The sequence below is a fragment of the Bos mutus genome, chromosome 24, assembly GCF_027580195.1.
Source record: "Bos mutus isolate GX-2022 chromosome 24, NWIPB_WYAK_1.1, whole genome shotgun sequence".
Taxonomy (NCBI): Eukaryota; Metazoa; Chordata; class Mammalia; order Artiodactyla; family Bovidae; genus Bos; species Bos mutus.
Genome location: NC_091640.1, coordinates 50,707,027 through 50,730,054, shown reverse-complemented (window position 1 = coordinate 50,730,054; position 23,028 = coordinate 50,707,027). Strand labels below are relative to the sequence as shown.

Here is a 23,028-nt window from a genome sequence, read left to right as displayed (position 1 = left end):
GCCCCGCCTCCACCCGGTCACGTCACAAAGAGTGACGTGTAAAGCGAACAATCACAGTCCCTCTCCTCGTGAGCCAGTAGGGAACGGGGAGGGCGGGGTGGGGGGAGGGCAGAGGACGGACGGAGACGGCTTTGAGGGGCGGGCTCGTCCCAGTCACCCAATCAGAAAGCTCTGGGGAGGAGCGGGGCGGGGCCCAAGAAGCGGGTGGGGGGGTGGGGCTAGGGGCTAGGGACCGGAGTTAGAAGGCCGCGGGGAGGAGAGGGCGGGCTCCCGGAGATTAAAAGCGGCCAATCAGAGCGCGCCGGCTGCCTTAGGAGAGCGGCGTGGGGCGTCGCCGCCGCCGCCGCCGCCGCCGCCGCGCGCGCCGGGGGCTGGTTGAGGCCATGAAACAAAAGAATCCCTGAGAGGGGAGCCGCGGCCGAACCTCCGTCAGCCCGCCCCGCTGCCGTCCCCACCCACCCACCTAGTTACCTGCCTCTGCCTCCTTCCCTTGCCCCTCCACCCCGCCCTCTCCGCTCTCCGGGCGGCCCTGGCGCTGCTCGGCCCGGGTCGCTCGGCCCCGCCGCCTCCCCTGAGGAAAAGTGTTTGCGCGCTGAGCAGGGCCGGGGCCCTGTCCGCCATGGGGCTCGCCGCCCGCCGCGCCTGACGCGGCCGCCGCCGCCGCCGCCGCCGCCATTGACAGCGCGCCGCCGCGATGCCGAGCGGCAGCTCCGCGGCCCTGGCCCTGGCGGCGGCCCCGGCCCCGCTGCCGCAGCCGCCCCCGCCGCCGCCGCCGCTGCCTCCGCCGCCGCCGCCCCCCGCGGGTGGCCCGGAGCTCGAGGGGGACGGGCTCCTGCTGAGGGAACGCCTGGCAGCGCTGGGCCTCGACGACCCCAGCCCGGCGGAGCCCGGCGCCCCGGCGATCCGGGCCGCGGCGGCGCAGGGCCCGGCCCGGCGGGCGGCGGGACCATCACCCGAGGAGCGGGCGCCGCCCGGCCGACCCGGGGTCTCGGAGGCGGCCGAGCTGGAGCTGGAGGAGGAGGAGGACGACGACGACGAGGAGGAGGAGGAGGGGGAGGACGCGGAGCTGGACGGAGACCTGCTGGAGGAGGAGGAGCTGGAGGAGGCAGAGGAGGAGGGCCGGCCGTCCCTGCTGCTGCTGTCGCCGCCCGCGGCCGCCGCCTCTCAGACCCAGCCGATCCCGGGCGGGTCCCTGGGGTCGGTGCTGCTGCCCGCCGCCGGCTTCGATGCCCGGGAGGCGGCCGCGGCGGCGGCGGCGGCGGGGGTGCTCTACGGAGGGGACGATGCCCAGGGCATGATGGCGGCGATGCTGTCCCACGCCTACGGCCCCGGCGGCTGCGGGGCGGCGGCGGCGGCGGCCGCCCTGAACGGGGAGCAGGCGGCCCTGCTCCGGAGGAAGAGCGTTAACACCACCGAGTGCGTTCCGGTGCCCAGCTCCGAGCATGTCGCCGAGATTGTCGGTCGCCAGGGTGAGTGCGAGTGGGGGGTTGGGGGGGTGTCCAGCCGGGCTGGGCCCGGTGAGTGCGCGTGGGTGGGGATACGAAAGAAAGGAGCTTGGGGCTGGAAAGGCGAACCTGGCGAGGGCCCTAGGTCCACCGGGAAGGGGTGTGGGAGGAACCCGAGGGGCTACCAGACGAGAAGATGGGTCACCTTGCGAACCCCCCACCCCCCACGGTGTCCCTCTTCTCCTGCACAATGCAAGGCGATAAGTTTCTTGAGCCGCCCAGCCCGGCGGTGTCCCCTTGACTCGGGCTGTATTCCTGGAACACCCCAGCTGGCGTGGCACCAGAAACAACCTGAGGTGGTAAAAGGTCGGGTCGGTTGTGGATTCGGTGTTGTGCACTAAAAGCTTCGAGATCGCAAGTTTGCGCAGCCGACTACTGTCTTGGTAAAAACCTCTCAGCCTGCCTTACAACGGCTTTCTGGGAAGAAGAAATTGACAGAAATGGAGGCTTGTCGAGGGGGTGGGGAGCGGGAAGCTCATTCGCGAGGGAAGAGGGGATGTTCAAGTGGTCGTTCTTACCGCCACCCCCCCTGCACCTCTTCGCTGTTCAGAAACTTAGCTTCTTAGCTAACTCTGTTGATCGATCACGGTATTCCGATATATTTTAACTATCGAAAAGACAGAGTGGCTGCCTTTTAGAACGCTTTAGGGTACACGATGAAGGAAAATTGGACAGTAAAGTAATTGAGTTAAGGAACTTTGTACGTTTATACAGTTTTCAGTAGATTCTCCTCACTTGCCAGCACACCAGTACTGCAGACAGACTCCTCCCACATTGTTCAGACAAAGGACCTATGTCTCAGATTCCAGGAGTAGATTTGTGAAGGTGGGGGAAGGGGATGCCCAGAGTACCTCTCTATCCGACATTTTTAGGGAAGGTCCTATGCTCTTTAGTGTAGCTTCGCCCCCTTTATTGGAAGAGTGAATATTCTCTGCAGCTGACTTATTACAATATGATTGAACCTGGTTGATGCATGTCTCTCTACTGTTAGGTTGAGAGCATTGTTGGGGTCAAATAAAAAGAAATGATGGCGCTGCTGCTTAAATGATCTCATCTTTCCCAAGTGGTCTAAAGTACACATAAATAAGGTCTGTCGAAATGGTGGTTTCAAATATCAGAGTTGGCTCATTTCTTACCTCTAGGATTTTAATATGAAAAATCCATCCATCTGAAATCTGGATGGAGGAGATAGCCTATTTCAGACTGCCTGGTACTTAAAGACTGTTCAAAGCTGATGCCATTCCCTTAAGAGTTTATTCCCATAGTTTGGTGAATCAATTTTGCTTTCCTTTTTTGTTTTTTTGTTTTGCTTTTGTTTTGATTTTGCAGTACTGAAGATGCTAGTCCAGGAGAGAACTGTTTCACCTCACATAGGATGAAATTATAACATCTCAAGTTATAGATCCAGAATGAGTTGGTTATTCCATTAACAGCATCCGGGAATTGCTATATATCAAGCTTACATTCTGCCAGGCATTTGAGTTTATGGCAGTTGGGAATGTGAGGTTAGTTCCAACTAACTTGCTGCCCTTAAGAAGCCAACAGTCAAATATAAACAGCGGAGTGGCACTAATCTAATCTGTAATTAATGTCAATAACTATAGTGTGTGACAAAGTCGTACATGTATCAGCTGTGGGGGGCCTTGGAGAATGGATAGGACTTTAACAAATGGAAGGTGGAAGAAAGACAGGGACACGGTGAGGAAAGGTGTGGAGAAATAATCTCTAGGTACAGTTGGAAAGTTGTGAGGAGGACTGTTTTGATACTTAGAGTCTGATACTTAGCAGAGTGGGGAAAAGGCGATGGCAAGGTGTGTTCAGGCCCTTCTAGGCTGGTATTTCCTCAGCACAAGTTGCTTCAGTTTGCTTATGGTGACAGTTTAGGATAACAAAGGAACGCTTAGAGGCCAGTTTTACTAAGGGACGAGATACTGAAAGCTTTTGTTCAGTTAATACGAATTTTTGTCTTCTGTATTATACCCTTTAAAGCATGGTAAAATGGACCTTAATTAGGCAGACTGTTACCTTTATACCACTCTATTATTTAAAAGTAAACTGAATTCCAGGTTTTAATCTTGCACCAAATTATAGCAATGAAATAAAGTCTTTAGTTTTTCCTCTTAGGGTAGAGCTTATTAGTTAATAAGGAAATGTGAATCTGTTTATGTCTTAGGACATAGAGACAAGTTGCTGACTCTTCCTTTTGCACTTATTTTCCCAGAGTTGACAGTACTGTTAAAAGTATGTCATCATTCTCAAGATTATCTTAAGAGCAAAAAGTTTTCCCCTTCTCCTGTTCCGGCCCATTCAACTAGTGGATCATTGGCCCCTTTGCCACCCCCACCCTCAGCAGCACCATTATAAAGCCTGTATTTATTTTCCCACTTGCACAGAGAACCAGGCAACTTCTAATGTTTGCATCCTTTTACGGTGTGATAATTTCCCCTTTCCCTAAGTGAATAAACAGGGCAAATCATTTAATTTACTTCTTGCTTTGGAACAAAATTTTCCTGCTTAAGAATTATCCCTTCCTGCCATTTTTACTCATTACCTGAAGTCATACTTTTCTGTTTGACATCTCTTAATTGGTTTTGGAAATAATTATGTCACAGATGGAGACATCTGTGACTTCAGCTCTGAAGCAGAGAGTAGGACAAATGGAATTCTGAGTCATATAGACTAGCAACTCATGTAGATGGCCTCTAGTTCCAGTGTCTTTCAGAAAAACAAACTACTGCTTTTGATAGCCATGAAAGTTGGCAGTGTTGACCTCATATTTATACTCCCCAGCAGCATATGGTCATTTGCAAATGTTAAATTGGTCCCCCTTTTTAAGTTTGCATCTCATTTTGAAACCAACAATACTGTAAAATAAAGCCAGGAACTAAAGAGGCTTGTTGATAATCAAAGAAGTTCTGGAATATAGACATCAAAAGTAAACCTGACAACAGATTTACGACCTAACTTTTTAAAAATGTAGTACCTGCAAGATACATTCACAGTGGTTAACAGGACGTTTAATTTAAGTCAATGGACTTTGCTCCAATTTGCATAGTCGTTGAGAACCAGTTAGACTGAAAAATGAATTAAAGTACTACTCTACTTAACGATGGTATAAATAAATATTGAATGTCATAAGTTCAGTTGTTTTAAAGACTTGTAAAGGTTTTATAGTACAGTTTAAGATTAATGTACATCTTTAACTATTTTCATGAGTGATTTCCTTGATGGTATATGTGTGTTCTCTAACCTGGTTGAGAAAAGCTATTTCTGTGTGTGTGTGTGTGTGTGTGTGTGTGTGTGCGCGCGCGCGCGTGTGTGTGCACCTGTCCATGGGATTTTTCAGGCAAGAATACTGGAGTGGGTTGCCATTCCCTATACCAGAGGATCTTCCTGACCCAGGGATGGAACTCGCATTTCCTTGCAGGCAGATTCTTTGTTGCTGAACCATTGGGGAAGCCTCTTTTTTTTGTTGTACACTCTGTCAAAAAATATTTAAGCTAATAATCTCAATATGTGAATATTTATGAATAATATATATGCTGATATACTATACATTTTTAAAACATGTAAACAGTTTAAAAGGATGAGTTAAGATGGAAATTGGAGTGTTTTGATTTTTTTTCCTGCACTCCAGTGACTTCTTGTACCCTGTTTTGGCTATTACTGAGCTAGACCTCCTTAGAAATTTTTTTTCTTTATTCAGCTACTCTGTTTCCACTGATCCCCACCGATTGTATATATTTCCACTTTTTAAAACAGACAATATGACACATTGTTTTAGGTTGTCTTAAATACATCCTTGGGAAAATTTTCCCCAGTTTCCTAGGGTGGAACAAGTTTTCAGGTTCTAAAAAGAGAAAGTTTGGTATTGTACATAAATTCCCTGTTTAAGAAGAAATATCTATTTCATGAGGAGAAATAGTTTCAGAATAATGCTAAAGCACAGTGTCTTTTTCTTTTAGGGGGAGAGTTGTTGGCATTCCCTCTTCCAGGTACTATATTACCTGCCATTTAACTCTGGTAGGTGGTTATCCCCATTTTACAGACATAGAAACTGAGGTGCTAATAGATACCTTGCTCAGGTAGTGGAACTTGGCGGTTAGACCAATTGTTTGATAATGAGGATAAAGTTCTCAATTCTACATTGCTACCTCAGTAAGCATCTTGCTCAGCATCTTGCTTTGGGTCAATTTCAGTCCTAAACGTGATTTAGGATGCTGTGTTTCTAATATGCATAGCTTAAAATATCACTGTCCAAATTAATTTACTTAATAAGATTTTGGTGTCCAGAAGGCACAAGCATTGTTCTAACATTCTATTATGTCTAACTAGAAATTCGCTATCATTTATAATTCAGAAAGTTAATTTGTTGTATATACATGCTAGCTTTAAAAATTAAACATTGTCATTTTTTTAGACTTTAAGATCCAAATAATAGTTTGTATTAGCTTTGGAACCTTAATTGTTTTGCATATGGGTGGGGAATCCACTGCCTTTTCTTCCTGCCGTATTCAGCTAATGAACTATTTTCATTCACTAAGGAGGAAATGGAAAATAAAGTGGTAATTCAAGGGTGTGTTTTCTGCCCCCTGGTAGAAAATGCTAGTGACCTAAAACTGATGCAGGGAGTCAAGTATTTGAGACCTATAGAGATTTCCTCAAGGGAGATTTCCAGCAATGTCTATGGGTTGGAATTCTAGACCTTAAATCTTACATTTTCAAGGAAAGGTGGAATTTAGTTATAAGATCGTGCTTAGTATTTTGTGGATCTCGTTTTGAATTAATCTAATATTTGCACAGATGGAAAAATTTGTTGCTTGTGTCTTAAACTGAAGACAAAAATTATTTTAGAATATATGTTTTGCTATAAAAATATATGTTGAAAGCTGTCCCAAATTGCCCTTAGCAGTCCTTGCTCAGCTGTGATATATTGGAAAGAGACAGCAATCAGAAGTTAAACTTCCTAAATTCTGATTACTCTGTGCCAGTAAGTCACTGTGTGGCCTTGGACAAATCACTCCCTAGGATTCAGATTCCTCTTCTTCAGCTGGGTATAGGCGTTATCTACAGTACCTCTAGGGACTGTGAATTGTACACAAATACATTGACATATATGAAACTAAGTGATAAGCACATACTACTGTTGTTAAGTTAAATCTGAAATTAATTGTTAATCTCGTTCACCTTTTCTCTGCTTTAGCAGACAGTTTCACACATTACTGTATCCTTCTAATGTGACAGAACTGAAAGGAACTGATATCTAAATGCCTGTTAAACACATGGCACTTCTATCCAGATAGGCATAAATGATGCTGTAATAACAAAGAACCCCAACATCTCAGTATTAAAATGACCAGTGACTTATTTCTTTTTCACAGGAGCTCTGCTCATTTTGGTCATTCAGGGTCTTAGACCAACAAAGCAGCCACCATCTCAAGTATGGCTGGTCTTCCTCTCTGTGCCTGAAGGATGAGACGGTGGCGTAGCATACACCAGTCTTTAAATGTTAGACCTGAAGTAGCATGGTGATCACATCCACTCATATTTCATTAATCAGAACAAGTTATCTGGCCACTCCTAACTTCAAGTGGGTGAGAAATTGCATTACAATCATGTGTCCACAGGAGAGAGCCAGAATATTCATGAACAGCCATGATGACTATCACAGTATTATTTTAAAGTCTATGGGATTGTGGCCAAATTTTTTTAGTGTAATTTCTGCCTTAATAGCATTTGTAATTTGAAATGAAATTACAAAATGAAAAAAAAAAAGAGATAAAAATGTTCATAAGATACTAAATAGGAAAGGGTGTTTGCAATTTAAAACTCCTTGAGGAACTTCCCTGGCAGACCACTGGTTAAGACTCTGGGCTCCCACTACAGAGGGCTCATCTGATCCCACAACCCACATGCTGTGGTCAAAAAAAAAAAAAAAAACTCCTTTAGGAAACTCCAAAGAGATTATGAATAATCTGTTTTAAAACCTCATTGATCTTCAGGTGATTCTAAAATGATATGTTTAATCAAACTGCATCTTAATCCTTCCCAAATGGCTTATATACCATGATGCATGTTTAGTCTTTAACTCTTCTCCCCATACTACCATTAGGTACTCTATAGACATTTATAGTGATTACATCTGATATTTAAGCTTTTTAAATGATTTTCCAACGTTAGTAATACCAAGCCAAACTATACTAAATTGAATATGTACAGCGCAGTGTTATTTTTAATCCTTTTGAGTCTTTATTTCAGTGGTTGATTCTGAGAATTCTAAGTTACACTGCATAGTTGTACCGCCTCTTTCATGCCAGGGTTCAGGATTTAAGAACAATTCATGTGGGCATGGCTTGTTGCCTTTGTCCAATAAGCAGAAACTGCAGTTCATTGTATGCAGGGAAGCCTGGTTTGACCATAAGTAAAGTGGTAGGTATCATGCAATAAAATAAGACTAGGCCTTAAAATAATAAAGAAAATTATTTAATGAACTGCAGATAGAGTTGAAGATAAGCATAAAGCTTCATCTTAAACATAGTTAGAGAAGAGTGGGGAGGGAATAGTTCCAAACTTCTAGAAGGTTACCAGTGTAAAATGGCCTTTGGGCTGACCTTCTTTCTATACCACTGTCCCCTCGCCTTTGGCTTGCAGTAAGGACATTGAACTTGGAGTTAAACTTGTTAGAGACATGGTTTTACCATTTGTTGCCTGTGACCATGGACAAATCCCTTAACCTCACTGAGTCTCAGTTTCCTCTTGGGGGAAAAACTTGATCCATCCAGTCTATAGTCTGAAAGAGAATCATTTACAGATGAATCTGATTCCATTATATGGTTCCCAAATAGAAGTAATTCTAAGTTTCTATTAACATCCTCTAATGGACATGAACATAATTTTAAAATCCCCAGTTAGGAAAATTGTTCTACCTCTCATCTCTAACACCCACCTCTGGGTGTCACAGGTTTAGTGAAAGGCCAAATGGGAACCCTTTTTTGTTGCGTATGTGGATCCTCTTGTCTAAATTAAGTCAAAAAGGAGGGGGGGGGATTTAAAATTTAGTTTAATCTCTGCTTTTAAAAATACATCATATATTTTGGGAATTCTCCACTTCTAAGAATCAACTGGAAAAAGAAGGCAGGTTGAGAAAGTGGCGTGTTTAGGGAATTGAGGCATTTCAGAGTCGTTAGTTTATAACTTTGGGCAATTATTGGCTTGAGTTTTCTCCACAAATAAAGTGAGATTGGACTAGATTATATCACTTGTAACCCTTATATTATCTTTGCCCAAGAAGAGTTCCTAAAATCATGTAAAAGTAAACCAGATTTAAAATTACCAATTAGAATGACTTCAACATATCTCTTCCCAGTTTTGTAAAATTAATATCTTAAACATATTTTTCATAATCTAAATATAAGTTTTATCTTTAGGACTTAAGGGTTTTTTAATGTTTTTAACTTCTAGAGAAAATTGACTCATTTGAGTTTTTCTTTAAAAATAATAACATTTAAATGTGTCAAGTAGTATGTCATCTCATTTGATCCATTCTTATTGCAACCATACAGATAAGGAAACAAGTCTATGGAGATGTAAGTAACTTACCCAGGGTCTCAAGCTAATGGAATTAGAGACTTCAGTGCTCCCAACTCTAAGTGGTAGAACAAGCAGACAAAGCAGCAAGGATATAAAAGACTTGAACACCGCCACCAGCCAGTGGTGTAAGAAAAGAAAATGACTGATCACTATCTGTACATGAACACCTATAGACAACAAATCCTTTTGATGCTTGAAGTTGGGTACAGGTCAGTGAGGGCAGAACTGAATCTCAGTCTTAATCTTGGTTAAATTACCTGAAACGTAGCAGATACTTGCTGTTTATTTTATTGAACTGAACTGTTGGACTAGAGACTTGCCATTTTAGTATTTATCATTATAGTTTTTATATTGTGAGGTTTTCTTCCCTCTTGCCTTTATCTCTAACCCTTTACCTGAGGAGTCAGTCAACCAAAAGTTGTTTGGATCTGTTTGTTCTAGATGCTACTTGATTTAGGATATTATATGTCTATGAATACTGGTAATAAGCGAAACTAAAAAGTCACATAAATGAAACTGTTTGAAGTGTTGACGAAGTGATGTCTAATGTGAAACCATATTCTTAACAAAATTTCAGCGATTTTTGACTGGAGCTGCAAGAAGGACCCTTGAGCAGGGAAAGGAAAGCTATTTCTGTATTGTACATTTAAGAATCTATTACATTGTTAATCTAAACAATTTATTTAAATGTTGAGTTAAGTTGTGTGTGTGTGAAAAACACTCTTACTGGGTTTATCTGATATTCACCAGTCTTTGAAGCTAATAATACTGAAAAATTGAGTCCCTATAAAATTGTAGGAACTTTTGAATAGTCTGTCGAGATTATTCCAAGAGGAAAGGGTCTTATTTATATGTACAATTATTAAAGAATATGATCCCCCCCTTGTTAATTCTAATATATCATGAAATATACATATAAAATAATGTGTTTCTCTAATGCTTTTAGAGAAAAATAGTATGGAGTAGTGAAAGGAGTGTGGAGACAGCTTGTGTTTGAGGTCGGGCTTTCTAGCTGGGAGACCTTTCCAACCTCTTTCAGTTTGTTTCTTATCCTTCCTAAAGCTGTTAAGCTAGTCACCACTCTGTTACGATGATTAAATGAAAATATAGGAGAGTTTTGAAAACTGAAAAATGCACTACAAGTTTATTATTTCAAAGGCAAGCCTATTGGCTCAGTTTACTTATGAAATACTTGCAGTGGTGGGGGTGGAGTGGGGAGAGGGGCTAGAGAGCTTAAAAAGCTCCTCTTTACTGAGCACCTACTTGAATAACAGGCACTGTGATGAGTATTTTTAAGATGTTATTTCATTTAATCTTTGCAACAACCAAGTGAGAGAAGTAACTTTCATTATAGTTTCTGGGCTTCCCAGGTGACACCCAGGTGGGCTTCAGGGCGGGTGGTAAAGAAAACCCGCCTGCCAATGCAGGAAAGCGTAAGAGATGTAGATTCAATCCTTAGGTCAGAAAGATCCCCTGGAGGAGGGCAGGGCAACCCACTCCAGTACTCTTGCTTGGGACATCCCATGGGCAGAGGTGCCTGGCCTGCTATGGTACATAGGATTGCCAAGAATCAGACATGACTGAAGCAACTCAGCACACACCCTCAAGAAGGAGAGAGAGAGGTTTAGTGACCTGTTCACAAAGGTCACAAAGATGTTCACAAAGATGGTTAGTGATGGTCTGTTCAAAGTCTTGTGCTTCCAGCTGTTATTCAACCTGCTCTTCTTGAGCAAAGGAAGAATAGATGTGTATACATGTGAGATTGTCCCATGTGCTTTGTAGTTTTCAGAAATAAGTGATTTTGTATGTCCCAGGAGAAGAGAGACTTGGTCAAAAATAAAAGCATTGGAAAGGACCTAAAGGTTGAATGACCTAACATTAAAACCACAAGCAAACTGGTGGTAGATTAGAGCCCAGTCCAGCAAATAACCGGTTTTTTGATCCTTATGTTTCCTTTAAACTAGACCTTGGAATAGAATTAGTAAGCTGTAGCTGTGATAATAATAGTCATATCTATATTTGTATTACTCTTGGGTTCATAGAGCCTTCAACACACAGTCTCATCTTTTCCAAATGACTATGTTTATTACTCAGAAGATATGGGGTGAGGGGGCAGCGCTAGGAGGATTTTCCAGGTTATTTAGGGAAATATCTGAGTAGAGACAGGAGGAACCAGGCATGTTTAGGAGATGATGAAGTCTGGGAGAAGGTAAGTGATGGCCACTTAATTAGGAGAAGGATGGGGAAAGGGAGGTGGGATGGGGAGGTAATTTTTAATATCAAGCCCAGCATTCTAATTTTCTTAAAGATAAAAGAACTACTTCACTCCCCTCCCTATTTTTATTAAAGCAGGTGTGCTTGTGTATGTGCATGTACACTAACTTCTCTTTGAAAATAAAACCTCTTGGAAGGAATTTCTGAAGAAAGATATACCTGAAGATGACCCAAAGTAAAAATATACAGACCTTAGTTTTGGTGTTTATAAGGGTTTTAGCTTTCTTAAATTACCTTATATTTGTAGCTAGTTTATGAAATGAGTGGAAAATATAATGAATTTGATTTCTGGAAAACAAAACCCTCTGTCGAAAATCAGCAATACTTCACATAGCATTTGGGGTTCCTTTCTTTAAAAAACAAAACAAGTTCTTTGCACCTCCCAGATAGAATTTAAACTCCCCTGCCTTTGTTAAACTAAATCATCCCCCACCTGACCTGCTCCCCTGGCATTCTGCCCTCCAGTTACTTAAAGCTCCTGTAGCACTGAGCCAGGTGTGGTATCCAGGCTGCCATCTTGGGCTCTTGATTCCTGCTTTGGCACTTCCAGTTCTCTTGACTCTCCTTTCCACCTGGCAGAACTACTTTCTTCAAACCTAAGTTCAAATGCATCTGAAGCCTTCTTTCACCTTCTGTAAGCAGTAAAGCCCTGCCCTTTTCTGTGCTCCCACTGCTTTGTACGCCTGTTTTCATTAAAGCAGTTACCTTATATCAGTATTGTTTTCATGACTTTCCTTTCTACACTGTCAGCTCCTGGAGAGCAGAAATTATTGTAGTTTCTGTATATCACCTGGAATTAGCCACCTGCACCTTTATAGGGAACTTGATACTTGAATTGGTAAGTTGACACATCAGGCTGGTGGATGTTCTGGGCCGAAGGAGGAGTGGTTTAGCTAGGAACACTTAGTCACATCCCACAGGACAAGTGGAGGCCAGGTTCACTTGTCCATTTCTTACCAAATCACTCATCTCTCGACATAAACACCCTGTCTTCATCAACACCCTGGCTTATATATTTCTTTTCGACCTATTTTGATTTTTATCGGTGGTTTATCCCTTCACCCTACTTCAGTGCCCGTGATCCCCAAACTTTTCTTGTTCTTGTATCTCGCTACTGTTCTGGACAGTGGGTCACTATTCTTGGGTTAGGGTTTAAGATTTTTCTGAATCCAATACTTTCCTTTGCTCAAAAGCCCAGGGGCCTGGAAGAATGGAGAAATAATTGGAGGAACGGGACATTGGTGTTGTGGTAGGCAGAATAAACCCTCTTTCCCTGAAGATGCCTACACCCTATATCCCCGGAAACTCTGACTATGTAGATGTAGAGTATGGACCTTGAGGTGAAAAGGTTATCTGATATCAGCTGGGTGGGTCTGGTGTAATCACATGAGTCCTTCAGCGCAGAACAACTTTCCCAGCTGGGTCACATACGAGATTGGGAGGTATTTGAAGTACAAGAAGGGTTCAGTCCCCATTGCTGACTCTGAAGATGGAGAGACAGGGCCACAAGCTATGTTGGAGGCCTCCTGAGGCAGAGAATGGCCTTGAGCAGACAGTAAGCGAGAACACAGGGAGCTCAGTCTTGTGATGATAAGCAACTCAACTCTACCAGTAAGCCAAGTGAGCAGGCTCTTCCCTGAAGCTTCCAGAGAGGAACACAGTCCTGCAAACACCTTGATTTTAGCCCTGTTGAAACCCATGTCAGAACCCATGTCAGAAGTGTAAAATAAAAAATTTGTGACATTGAAAGCACTGTATGAGGTAACTTGTTATGGCAGCATTAGAAAACTAAAGCAGATAATAAAAGTAAAGAACAGAACAAGGTTTCTGGTTTGAGGCCTCCATTTTCCTCCTAGCTCTCAGCTCCCAGAGGCCACCTACAGTTCCTTGCCATGAGGCCTCCACAGGCAGGTCAAGCATAGGTTGCTTTCTTCCAGAAAAGCCAGAGCACATCTGACGACTTCTGAAGCCCACCGGAGAAAGCTCTTCCAAAGAACTTGTGATCAGGTCAGGCCCACCCCTGTGATCTGGATAATCTTCCTGTTTTAAGGTGAATTGATTTGGACTGTAATTATATCTACATTGCAGACTGTAATTCTATATCTGATTCTTCTAAGTATATCATTCCACATTTCATGGAATTAAAAAGCAGCCTTAAAGGTCTAGTCTAGTGCCTTTACGCTTTTCTGTGACACCCCCCCCTTCCCCATCAAAAGAACATTTTATTTTGCAGTCAATGTCCACATATTTCGTCAAAACATTTGGAGCCTATTAAATTGATACTGCAAACCATGGTTTGAGAAACACTGAAGACCATTTCAATTCCTTTTCTTTAAACTCCTCTCCCAGCAACAGAGGCCCTCTCCCTTTTAACTGCTCAGGCAGCTGGTGGGAGAGACTCTTTACCCCGGAGAAGCCAGACCCAACCTTTTACTATACCAGGAAGTGAGAAGACCAGAATTCTGGCTGCAACTAAAGAGTTTTAAGGTGAATCACAGCCCTAGCCATAGTGATACAGAAAGGGGAAATGGGTTCCTACAGGAGGGAGGTAAGTTAGAGACTTTATTGGGGGAATTTACTTCCAAATCAAAATGGTAACCATGAAAGTCATTAGTGCTGTCCTGGTTCTTAATCTCTACACAGTCTGGTATACAGCTTGCCATATATTTATTTGTAGCTATGAGAAAACAATTGCTAGTCCCTACCTCTTAGACTTAAAATGCTTTATTCAACTTTGAGGTTATGAAATCATTTACCCTGCTGTTCATAATTTTTTTTTCTTCTAAATCTCACAACTAGTCAAAAGTCTGATTGATGTACTTAATCTAGTAAAATCTGTCACTTCTTCATCTCTAATTTTTAAAATTTTCTAATTTAACAACATTTCTTTAAAAAAACAAATAATGCATTTGTATGGTTCCAAAATTTGTAAGAATGTAAAAGTACCAGGGAAATTAAGTCACCCTCCTGCGTACCTCCCTAAGTCTTCCAGTTTTGTGACTGCAGAGCACTCCCTTACATTGCTGTACCAACTCCCACTAATACAGACAGGAATACAGTGGTTATTCGTGCCTGGGCAAGTATTCCTACAGACTTGATTCTGTGAGTGGGATGGCAGGGGCAGAAGGATACAGGAAGTTGTAATTTTGATGGATAGTGCAAACTGCCTTCGAGCAGTTTGTACTCTGCAGCTAAATATGAGGGCTTTCCCCCCATTCTTACTAGCACTGTTTGTTTTTGATATTTGACAGTCTTATAGGTGGGAGATGATAGATGGGAGATGACACCTAAATTCTTGTTCAGAGCTATTTATATGTTTCCTTTTCTATGAGCTATTTTACCTATTTTTTCTGTGGTTTTTGGTGTTTTGAGATATAAGGGCAAGTATATGGGTACCTGCGGAGAAGGCAATGGCACCCCACTCCAGTACACTTGCCTGGAAAATCCCATGGATGGAGGAGCCTGGTGGGCTGCAGTCCATAGGGTTGCTAGGAGTCGGACACGACTGAGCGACTTCACTTTCTCTTTTCACTTTCATGCATTGGAGAAGGAAATGGCAACCCACTCCAGTGTTCTTGCCTGGAGAATCCCAGGGACGGGGGAGCCTGATGTGCTGCCATCTCTGGGGTCACACAGTCGGACACGACTGAAGTGACTTAGCATAGCATAGCATAGCATATGGGTACCTGTATAAGAGAAATTAGCCATTTGTGATGTGAATTGTAAATAATTTGTTTTTTTAGCTTGTTTTTGGTAAGTAGGCTTTTTGGGCAGGGTAGGCTATCTTACATCCCTATCTCAGAGGTAGTCCACATTCTGTCTTCTCTGTCTTCCTAATGAGACTATCAAACACATACTCATTAGTAACAACCATAGGCTCAGTAGTATCTGATTTAGGCATGTGCATATTTGTCGCTCAGTTGTGTCCAACTCTCTGCAACTCCATGGACTGTAGCCTGCCAGGCTCCTCTGTCCTTAGGGGTTCTCCAGGCAAGAATACTGGAGTGGGTTGCCATGCCCTCCTCCAATATTATATTCTACTGAGGTTCATCTGACAGCTGCTTATTGTCTCAGAAGCATTTTGAGAAGTTTCTTAATTTAGCTTTCTAATGTTCACTATAGTAAGGGTTGAGAAGGGCCAGCCCTAGACCCTCAAGCTAACTCTCCCTTCGTCCTTAACAGAGTTTGCCAAGTGTTTTTCTCTAGGGTGATCAGGACCTTCTCTGTTAGAAATGTGTGATTCTAGCAGACTGCCTTCTTGTTAGGTTATAGTGCAGAGAAGAAGCTCATGTATCCAGATAATGATAGTAACTCTTCTGAGGATGCAATAGGAAGAATTAGACGTTCTCACCACCCCTTCAGACTGTCCTAGGAGTCTCTTCGTCAGTCAGACACTGGCCAATGGAAATGATTGTAGTTCTCAGCCTCAAGCAACACCTCCTCTGCTGCATGAGGGAGTTTCCTAGATTCAGCCTGTGTGAATGGTAAGTGGATGTGGAAGATTTATGGTCTTCCAAGTCACTTTCTGTGGTGGAGCAGAGTAGGAATAGATTTTCCTATATTCAGAAGTCACACTGTCAATTTAATCTTGTAGTTCATTGTAGATATAAACTTACAGCAGCACTCTGTAGTAACTTTGTGTTTTACAGTAGCATAAATTAGACTAATTGTAGTAATTTCTTGATAGCCCCCAACCCACCCTGTCACTCTGCCCTTCTCAGCTCCTCCAGTTCCTCCACTGAGTGCATTCCTTGCGGTTTTGCTTTTAGCTGGACCACCCGACCCACCCCCACCCCCCTGGTCTTCTCAGATATAACCTTCAGGTTAAAGTAAACCTGACTCGGAAAGGAACAGAAGCTTCACAGAGAATAAGGCACCTAATAAACTAAGATCTGCAGGGCCATCAGGAATTACGCAGAGCTGGTAGCAGAGGGGCATGGTTAAAGGAACGTTCTGATCGTGGAAGCAAGGAGCATGGAGAGGCGATGAATGTGGTGGAAGCACCCCACAGAGTTTAAGGAGTGAGGAAGAGGAAAGGGAGGGGTATGAGATAAGGCTAGAGAGAGGTAGGTCCAGGCACTGGGCCAGCTCCTGCGTGCAGCACTGTCTGGATTTTATCCTTATGGTAAGAGGGAGTCGTCAAAGCCTTACGTAAAGAGGTGAGCCTTCGATCGGTGCTTTTTTAGAAAGCATCATCTACCTAAAGTGGAGGTAGAGAGCTGATTGGAGGAGGCAAGAATGGAGGAAAGGAGACCTATTTTGTGTGGGGTGGAGGGTACTAGTGCAGTCACACAGGTTAGGAATGATGTCCAGAAAGAATTAGTTTTTGTACATTATGAATTTGTTGAGGGCAGGGAAAAAAAGTTTTAAGAAAATGATCGGCTCAGGTTGTGGCGTGTGTTTTTCAGTAGCATCTAACTGCTTTATTTTGAGAAACTAGGAATAGCACGATACAGTCACGAGAAGAAATCTGTTCTGGCAAGCTTCACATTAAGATCTTTGAAAAGCATAACCCTAGAGTCTTATGCCTTAGCGTATATCTGGCATCTTTAAGTTACTGTTCGAAACCCTCCAATGTTACACAGTTGGCACTGGTAATGGCTGATTACTCCAAAAAGTAATCTTTGGGTAGTTATACATATGTATCTTAGATATTTTATTTAACTTAAATATACTTAGGATTTAGAACCAAAGCCTTTTATTTGAGAATGGGACTGCCAGCCATTATAGTCCTTCAATAAAACCATATCCAATGACCATACTCCATACAATTTCCAATATATTTCTTTTGAATTTAGCAAGAACTTCACAATGAATACAAAATTACTCTGGGTTAGTTTGTTTACCCCAGGGTTTTACAGTTGTCTCACCCATAGTTCAACAGCATCTTTTTTTTTTTCTTTAAGGTACTCATCATTATTGAAATTTTTAAAAATAATCAATTTTGATACAAGTTCCATGTCTTGGATTTATATATAACTGCTTTATGTAATTATTAATTTAGTTAATGCATGAGTTCAGTTAGCATAAACAGATGGGGATAAAGACAACTGATTCGTAGTTAAGCCTGAAATCCAACTGATGGAACAGAAATGAGATGATGTGCTAACTTTGAGCACTTTGCTATTGTCATGGAGTTTTACAGAGGAGAGAATGATGTTGAGGTAAAATGACAAGACAGCTAAGTGGAAGTCAGTTGAAGAACTTTTCTCATGCAGTATAGTTCTGTGGAATTTGAGGTTCTAGGACCAACAAAAAAGACCATAGACTACGAAGTCAGCCTAGGTTTAACTCTGGCTCTGCCTCTTACTTGCTGTGTGAACTTAGGCATGTGACACAATATTTCTGCGCTTTGTTTCCCTTAGCAATAAAAGGAGTGTAATAGTCTCGTCCTTAGGGTTGTTACGTAGATTAAATAAGATGATAGGTATCGTCTCACATTGTACATTCTTTTTCTTTGTCACCAACACCCTGCAAGGTAGTAAACTATTAGTGTTTTGAAAGTCAAATCCACTCATAGTATAGCTGGCCTATTTCATGCATCGTTTGCAATGACTAATAACAAGAGGAAGAAAACTATAAGCCTGTCCTCTGAGTTTTTTAAAGGCCTTCAGTGGAGGCGTCACCTCTTTGCTGAGAATGGGAGATCACCAGGAAAGTACCTCTCGGGATCCAGGAGTCATAGTGGAACTAGGAAAGCTTTATCAGCATTTAGTGATAAGTTTTTATGATAAAGAAATACTCTCAAACTTAAAGAGGGAAAGAAAAACTGCCCAAAAACAGACTGTTATCTTGAAAGGAGCTTTCTATAATTTGTCTTTATCAGTATTGTTGAAGTAGATGTTGATACTTAAGAAATATTTTCTTTCTAACAGGTTGTAAAATTAAAGCGCTGAGAGCCAAGACAAACACGTATATCAAAACACCGGTTCGTGGTGAAGAGCCCATTTTTGTTGTCACTGGACGGAAGGAAGATGTTGCCATGGCCAAACGAGAAATCCTGTCAGCTGCAGAGCACTTCTCCATGATTCGTGCATCTCGAAACAAAAATGGCCCTGCCCTGGGAGGGCTGTCATGCAGTCCTAATCTGCCGGGTCAGACCACCGTTCAAGTCCGAGTGCCCTATCGCGTGGTAGGGCTGGTAGTTGGACCCAAAGGAGCGACCATCAAAAGAATCCAGCAGCAGACCCACACGTACATAGTAACTCCGAGCAGAGACAAGGAGCCCGTCTTTGAAGTGACAGGGATGCCCGAGAATGTTGACCGAGCACGAGAAGAAATTGAAATGCATATTGCCATGCGCACGGGAAACTACATTGAGCTCAACGAAGAGAATGACTTCCATTACAACGGTACCGACGTCAGCTTTGAAGGCGGCACTCTGGGCTCTGCGTGGCTCTCCTCCAATCCCGTTCCTCCTAGCCGCGCCAGAATGATCTCCAATTATCGAAATGATAGTTCCAGTTCCCTGGGAAGCGGTTCCACAGATTCCTACTTTGGAAGCAATAGGCTGGCTGACTTTAGTCCAACAAGCCCATTTAGCACAGGAAACTTTTGGTTTGGAGATACACTACCTTCTGTAGGCTCAGAAGACCTTGCAGTTGATTCTCCTGCCTTTGACTCTCTACCAACATCCGCTCAAACTATCTGGACTCCGTTTGAACCCGTTAACCCACTCTCTGGCTTTGGGAGTGATCCTCCTGGTAACATGAAGACTCAGCGTAGAGGAAGTCAGCCATCTACTCCTCGTCTGTCTCCTACCTTTCCTGAGAGCATTGAACACCCACTTGCTCGCAGGGTTAGGAGCGACCCACCTAGTACAGGCAACCATGTTGGCCTTCCAGTATACATCCCTGCTTTTTCTAATGGTACCAATAGTTACTCCTCTTCCAATGGTGGTTCCACCTCTAGCTCACCTCCAGAATCAAGACGAAAGCACGACTGTGTGATTTGCTTTGAGAATGAAGTTATTGCTGCCCTAGTTCCATGTGGCCACAACCTCTTCTGCATGGAATGTGCCAACAAGATCTGTGAAAAGAGAACGCCATCATGTCCAGTTTGCCAGACAGCTGTTACTCAGGCAATCCAAATTCACTCTTAACTATATATATATACATAAATACTATATCTCTATATGGACTCGTAAAGGCATGGGTATAATGGTACCCCCAGTAAACTTCCTAATGAATTCTTATGACTGTTATCAGGCTTTATTGGGATTAGGCTAAAGTTGTTAGTAAACTTATAAAAGGCTGCTATGGTAACACTAAACCTAAGTGGTCTCTTGTCTTAGTTTGGTTTGAATTATTAATCTTATCCTGTAGACCCAGAGACATAGCTTGTGTAAGAATTGCTAAAGCTGACGTTCAACTCGGCTGAGTGAAGATAATCATAGGTTGTGTGAACCTATGAGAAAAGTGTATACGTCTAAGATTTCCAAATGATGGGTCCCAAAGCCTAACCACGTTAAGAGTTTATGGAGGGTACGCGGTATTACAGATGACTCAGACACTTCCAGGGCTGCCTTCTTTACACTGCCAGTTTTGACAAAACAGGTCCGTTTGTTTTTTTATTTTACAACAACTTATGCCTAATTCTGCAGGATTGCAAGTAACTTTTTAATGCATTGTGGTTGCTTATTGGTAATAATAGGGCTGATGGCGGTTTACTCAATCACTGGTTATAATTTGGGACAAAAACTGCTACACTGACCTTCATCTCGCCCAGAGTGCTCCCGGCTGGTCTGATCAGTGGAGCAGGAATGCAGTTGTGTTGATCGTGAATTCCTACCCATTGCCTCCCTCGGTGAATGTGGAAATGGCCACCTGGGTTTTTCCATTCCAGGAAAGGCTTTGGGGTGCACCTGCATTGGCTAATAATTGAGGATACGAACATTCCATTCATTAGTCTGATCAAGCTATTGATTAATTTTTAGACTATAGATCAAAATGTGAAACATTTTATGTTCAATCCATATTTGTCTTGCACATTATAAATGTATTTTTATTTTTTAGTCATTTAGGGGAGGGGGAGGGAGAGAGGGGTAACAATGCCCTTAGCATATTTACAGAAGCAGCTGTGACGACCTCCAATCAGTTTACTTCATTTCAAAACCTGTTTCCAATCACAAGGAAAGATTTCTTTACGATACACTTTTTACATTTCACCTGTGGATGTCTGTGACTTTTCATCCTCAGTATGTTCCCAAATCTGCTGGCATTGAACGGATAAAACATTATATTGGTGGGTTTTTCTACTAATTATTTTTTGAAGCATTATTTTCCCAACACAAAAGAGCTTTTTTTCTCAGTATAACAAAAATTGAAATCCTATGTGTATTGAATAGTAAATAGACAAATTTTATTTTTTATTTCCACTTGAAGAGTTACATTTCGTATAAAAGTTTACAAATAACGGTTTTTATTTTGATTTTTTCAGTATAAAAAATTGCCTTGATGGCATATTATGATGTAATGCTAATTGCTTGTAGAATAGTTAAATGTCAGTATTGAAACCTAATCTCTAGCTGCCGTCTTGTAGATACAAACGAATGTTCACCAAGCATGTATTTTGTATTTCGTTGCATTGTACACTGCAACTAATAAGCCAAGGAATCGACATATATTAGGTGCGTGTACTGTTTCTAAAAACCACAAACTAAGAATGATAAATTATCAATATAGTTTAGTATTTGCTAATTTTACTACACTCTTTTGTTATGTATATGTAGGGAAGTCATAGGGATTATAAATTCAATTTGAGTAAAGTTTAAAACCATATATTTTATGATAAAGGGCCTTTAACTTAAGATGGCCAAAGCACTGATATTATATATTTGCTGTAAAGAGAATTATAAGAGTTTTATTTTTCTGATATTAAAAGTTACTTAATAAAGACTTGTTTCCATTAACTTGAATGTATTCTCCTTGGTGTTTTTCATGTATTCATTAGTTTACACTGGAAGACTGCTACTTGCCAGAATTGAAAACGTCCTTTAGCAAGAGTTTCCCCTCTCCATAGCTAGTGTTCCGTGTTCTAGGTGTGGAATGTGTTGCTTATGCTCCTCCTCTCCGAATGTAGCTTTTTTCTTTAAATAAGTGTCACATTATAGTACATCTAGAGATTTGGCTAGTTTTAGATTATATAATTGCATGTTTATATAGTTGACCACATAGTCACAGTTAATCTAATATGAATAAAATAGTGATTTACACATATTAATGTTAACTAACATCCTGAACTCAACTTAGACTTAGTTTTTGTCCTTTGTTACAGATTGTCCTTTTATCACCAAAACTATAAAACTAATTTTTTCTAGTATGAAGGTGCGAGTTTTTAACTTTTAATTCTGAAGTACCTTCTGAAAGACTTTGTGGTTGATTAAAAAAAAAAAATACTGCTCCATTAATGAAAATGACTTTGCTGACTAGAATAAATTGTTGCTGTTTGGTAAAAAGCAAGAATAAAGACACTTCTAGATTGTTTTACTAAAACCAAAATTCTGTCCTTAATACTTAGAGGTATTACACAGCTATAGGAAATCTTTCCATTATAAGTTTTGAACAAATTCCCAGGCTGTGCTAGATAACTCTGGAATGTATAGATTTGGTGATGGGCAGGATCATTGCCCTGTGGAATTATTTCACTCATTTTAGGATTAGCCTCCAGAAGTATGAAAGTCAAATTATTCGACTCTGTTGTAGTTTTACAATTCCAGCATAGACTGAGAGGTGAATATGAATTTTAACTTGCACATAGTATAAGGTCAAGATCTTTCAGAGGACCTTGAAAATAATCTCCAAGGCTTTCCTTGCCAGAGGAAGCCAAGACTTTGTCTGAAATTAATATTAGCAAAACTGATAAACACACATCCAAGGTCTCCATCTGAACCTGCCTTCCCTCATATGCCTACATCCGTTTTCTTGTTTAAGGAAGTACCAGGAGAGGAGCTCCATGAACCCCGTGGACCAGTGTTACCAGGGAATTGTTGCACCATACTGGATAATCTGCAGTGTGGATAATCAAGGATTAGACAAACCTGTTGAAAACTTGACATTATTCATTTACACGGCCTTAGAGGCTAGATGCTAAGCTGCAAATGTGAGGATCAGATAGCAGCTTAGTTATAATGATATGTGACTCTTTCTATAAAGGAATTTATCAAAAGTATCCCCTTGCAAAATAGGTTTTTAGCAAGAGTGAGAAAGGCTAGAAGAGTTAGGTTTAGAAAATAGGTACAGGAATGTTATTACACTTCAAATTATTCTTATCAGTGGATGTGTTAGCATAAAAAGACACGTTCTCAATCTGCTACCAACCTCCCCTCAAATATTCTCCCTTTCTCGTTCCAAAACTCTGTACAAATAATGCAGGATAGTGATATTTATAATACAGGCATAGCTCTGATATACCATGAGTTCAGTTCAAGGCCACCACATACAAAAGTTATTTATACTGGACTGTAGTCTGTTCAGCCTGCAATTGCTATTGTATCAAAGGAACAGTGTACATACCTTAATTTTAAAATACTTCATTGCTAAAAAATACTAACCAGTACCTGAGCCTTCAGTGGGTCATTATCTCTTTGCTGGAGGGTCTTGCCTCAATGTGAATAGCTGCTGACCAAGGTGGTGGTTGCTGAAGGTGGTGGTTGCTGAAG

General features: G+C 41.9%; 1 protein-coding gene across 1 annotated transcript; it reads left to right on the top strand.

The window, feature by feature from the left end:
* Positions 1 to 383: 383 nt before the first annotated feature.
* MEX3C (mex-3 RNA binding family member C) lies at positions 384 to 21,279 on the top strand. The gene is made up of 2 exons (XM_005896913.3): positions 384 to 1,469; positions 18,245 to 21,279. Exons 1-2 carry the CDS (start codon positions 695 to 697, stop codon positions 19,468 to 19,470), a joined length of 2,001 nt encoding a protein of 666 aa, XP_005896975.2. The 5' UTR covers positions 384 to 694; the 3' UTR covers positions 19,471 to 21,279.
* The last annotated feature ends 1,749 nt before the right edge of the window (positions 21,280 to 23,028 follow it).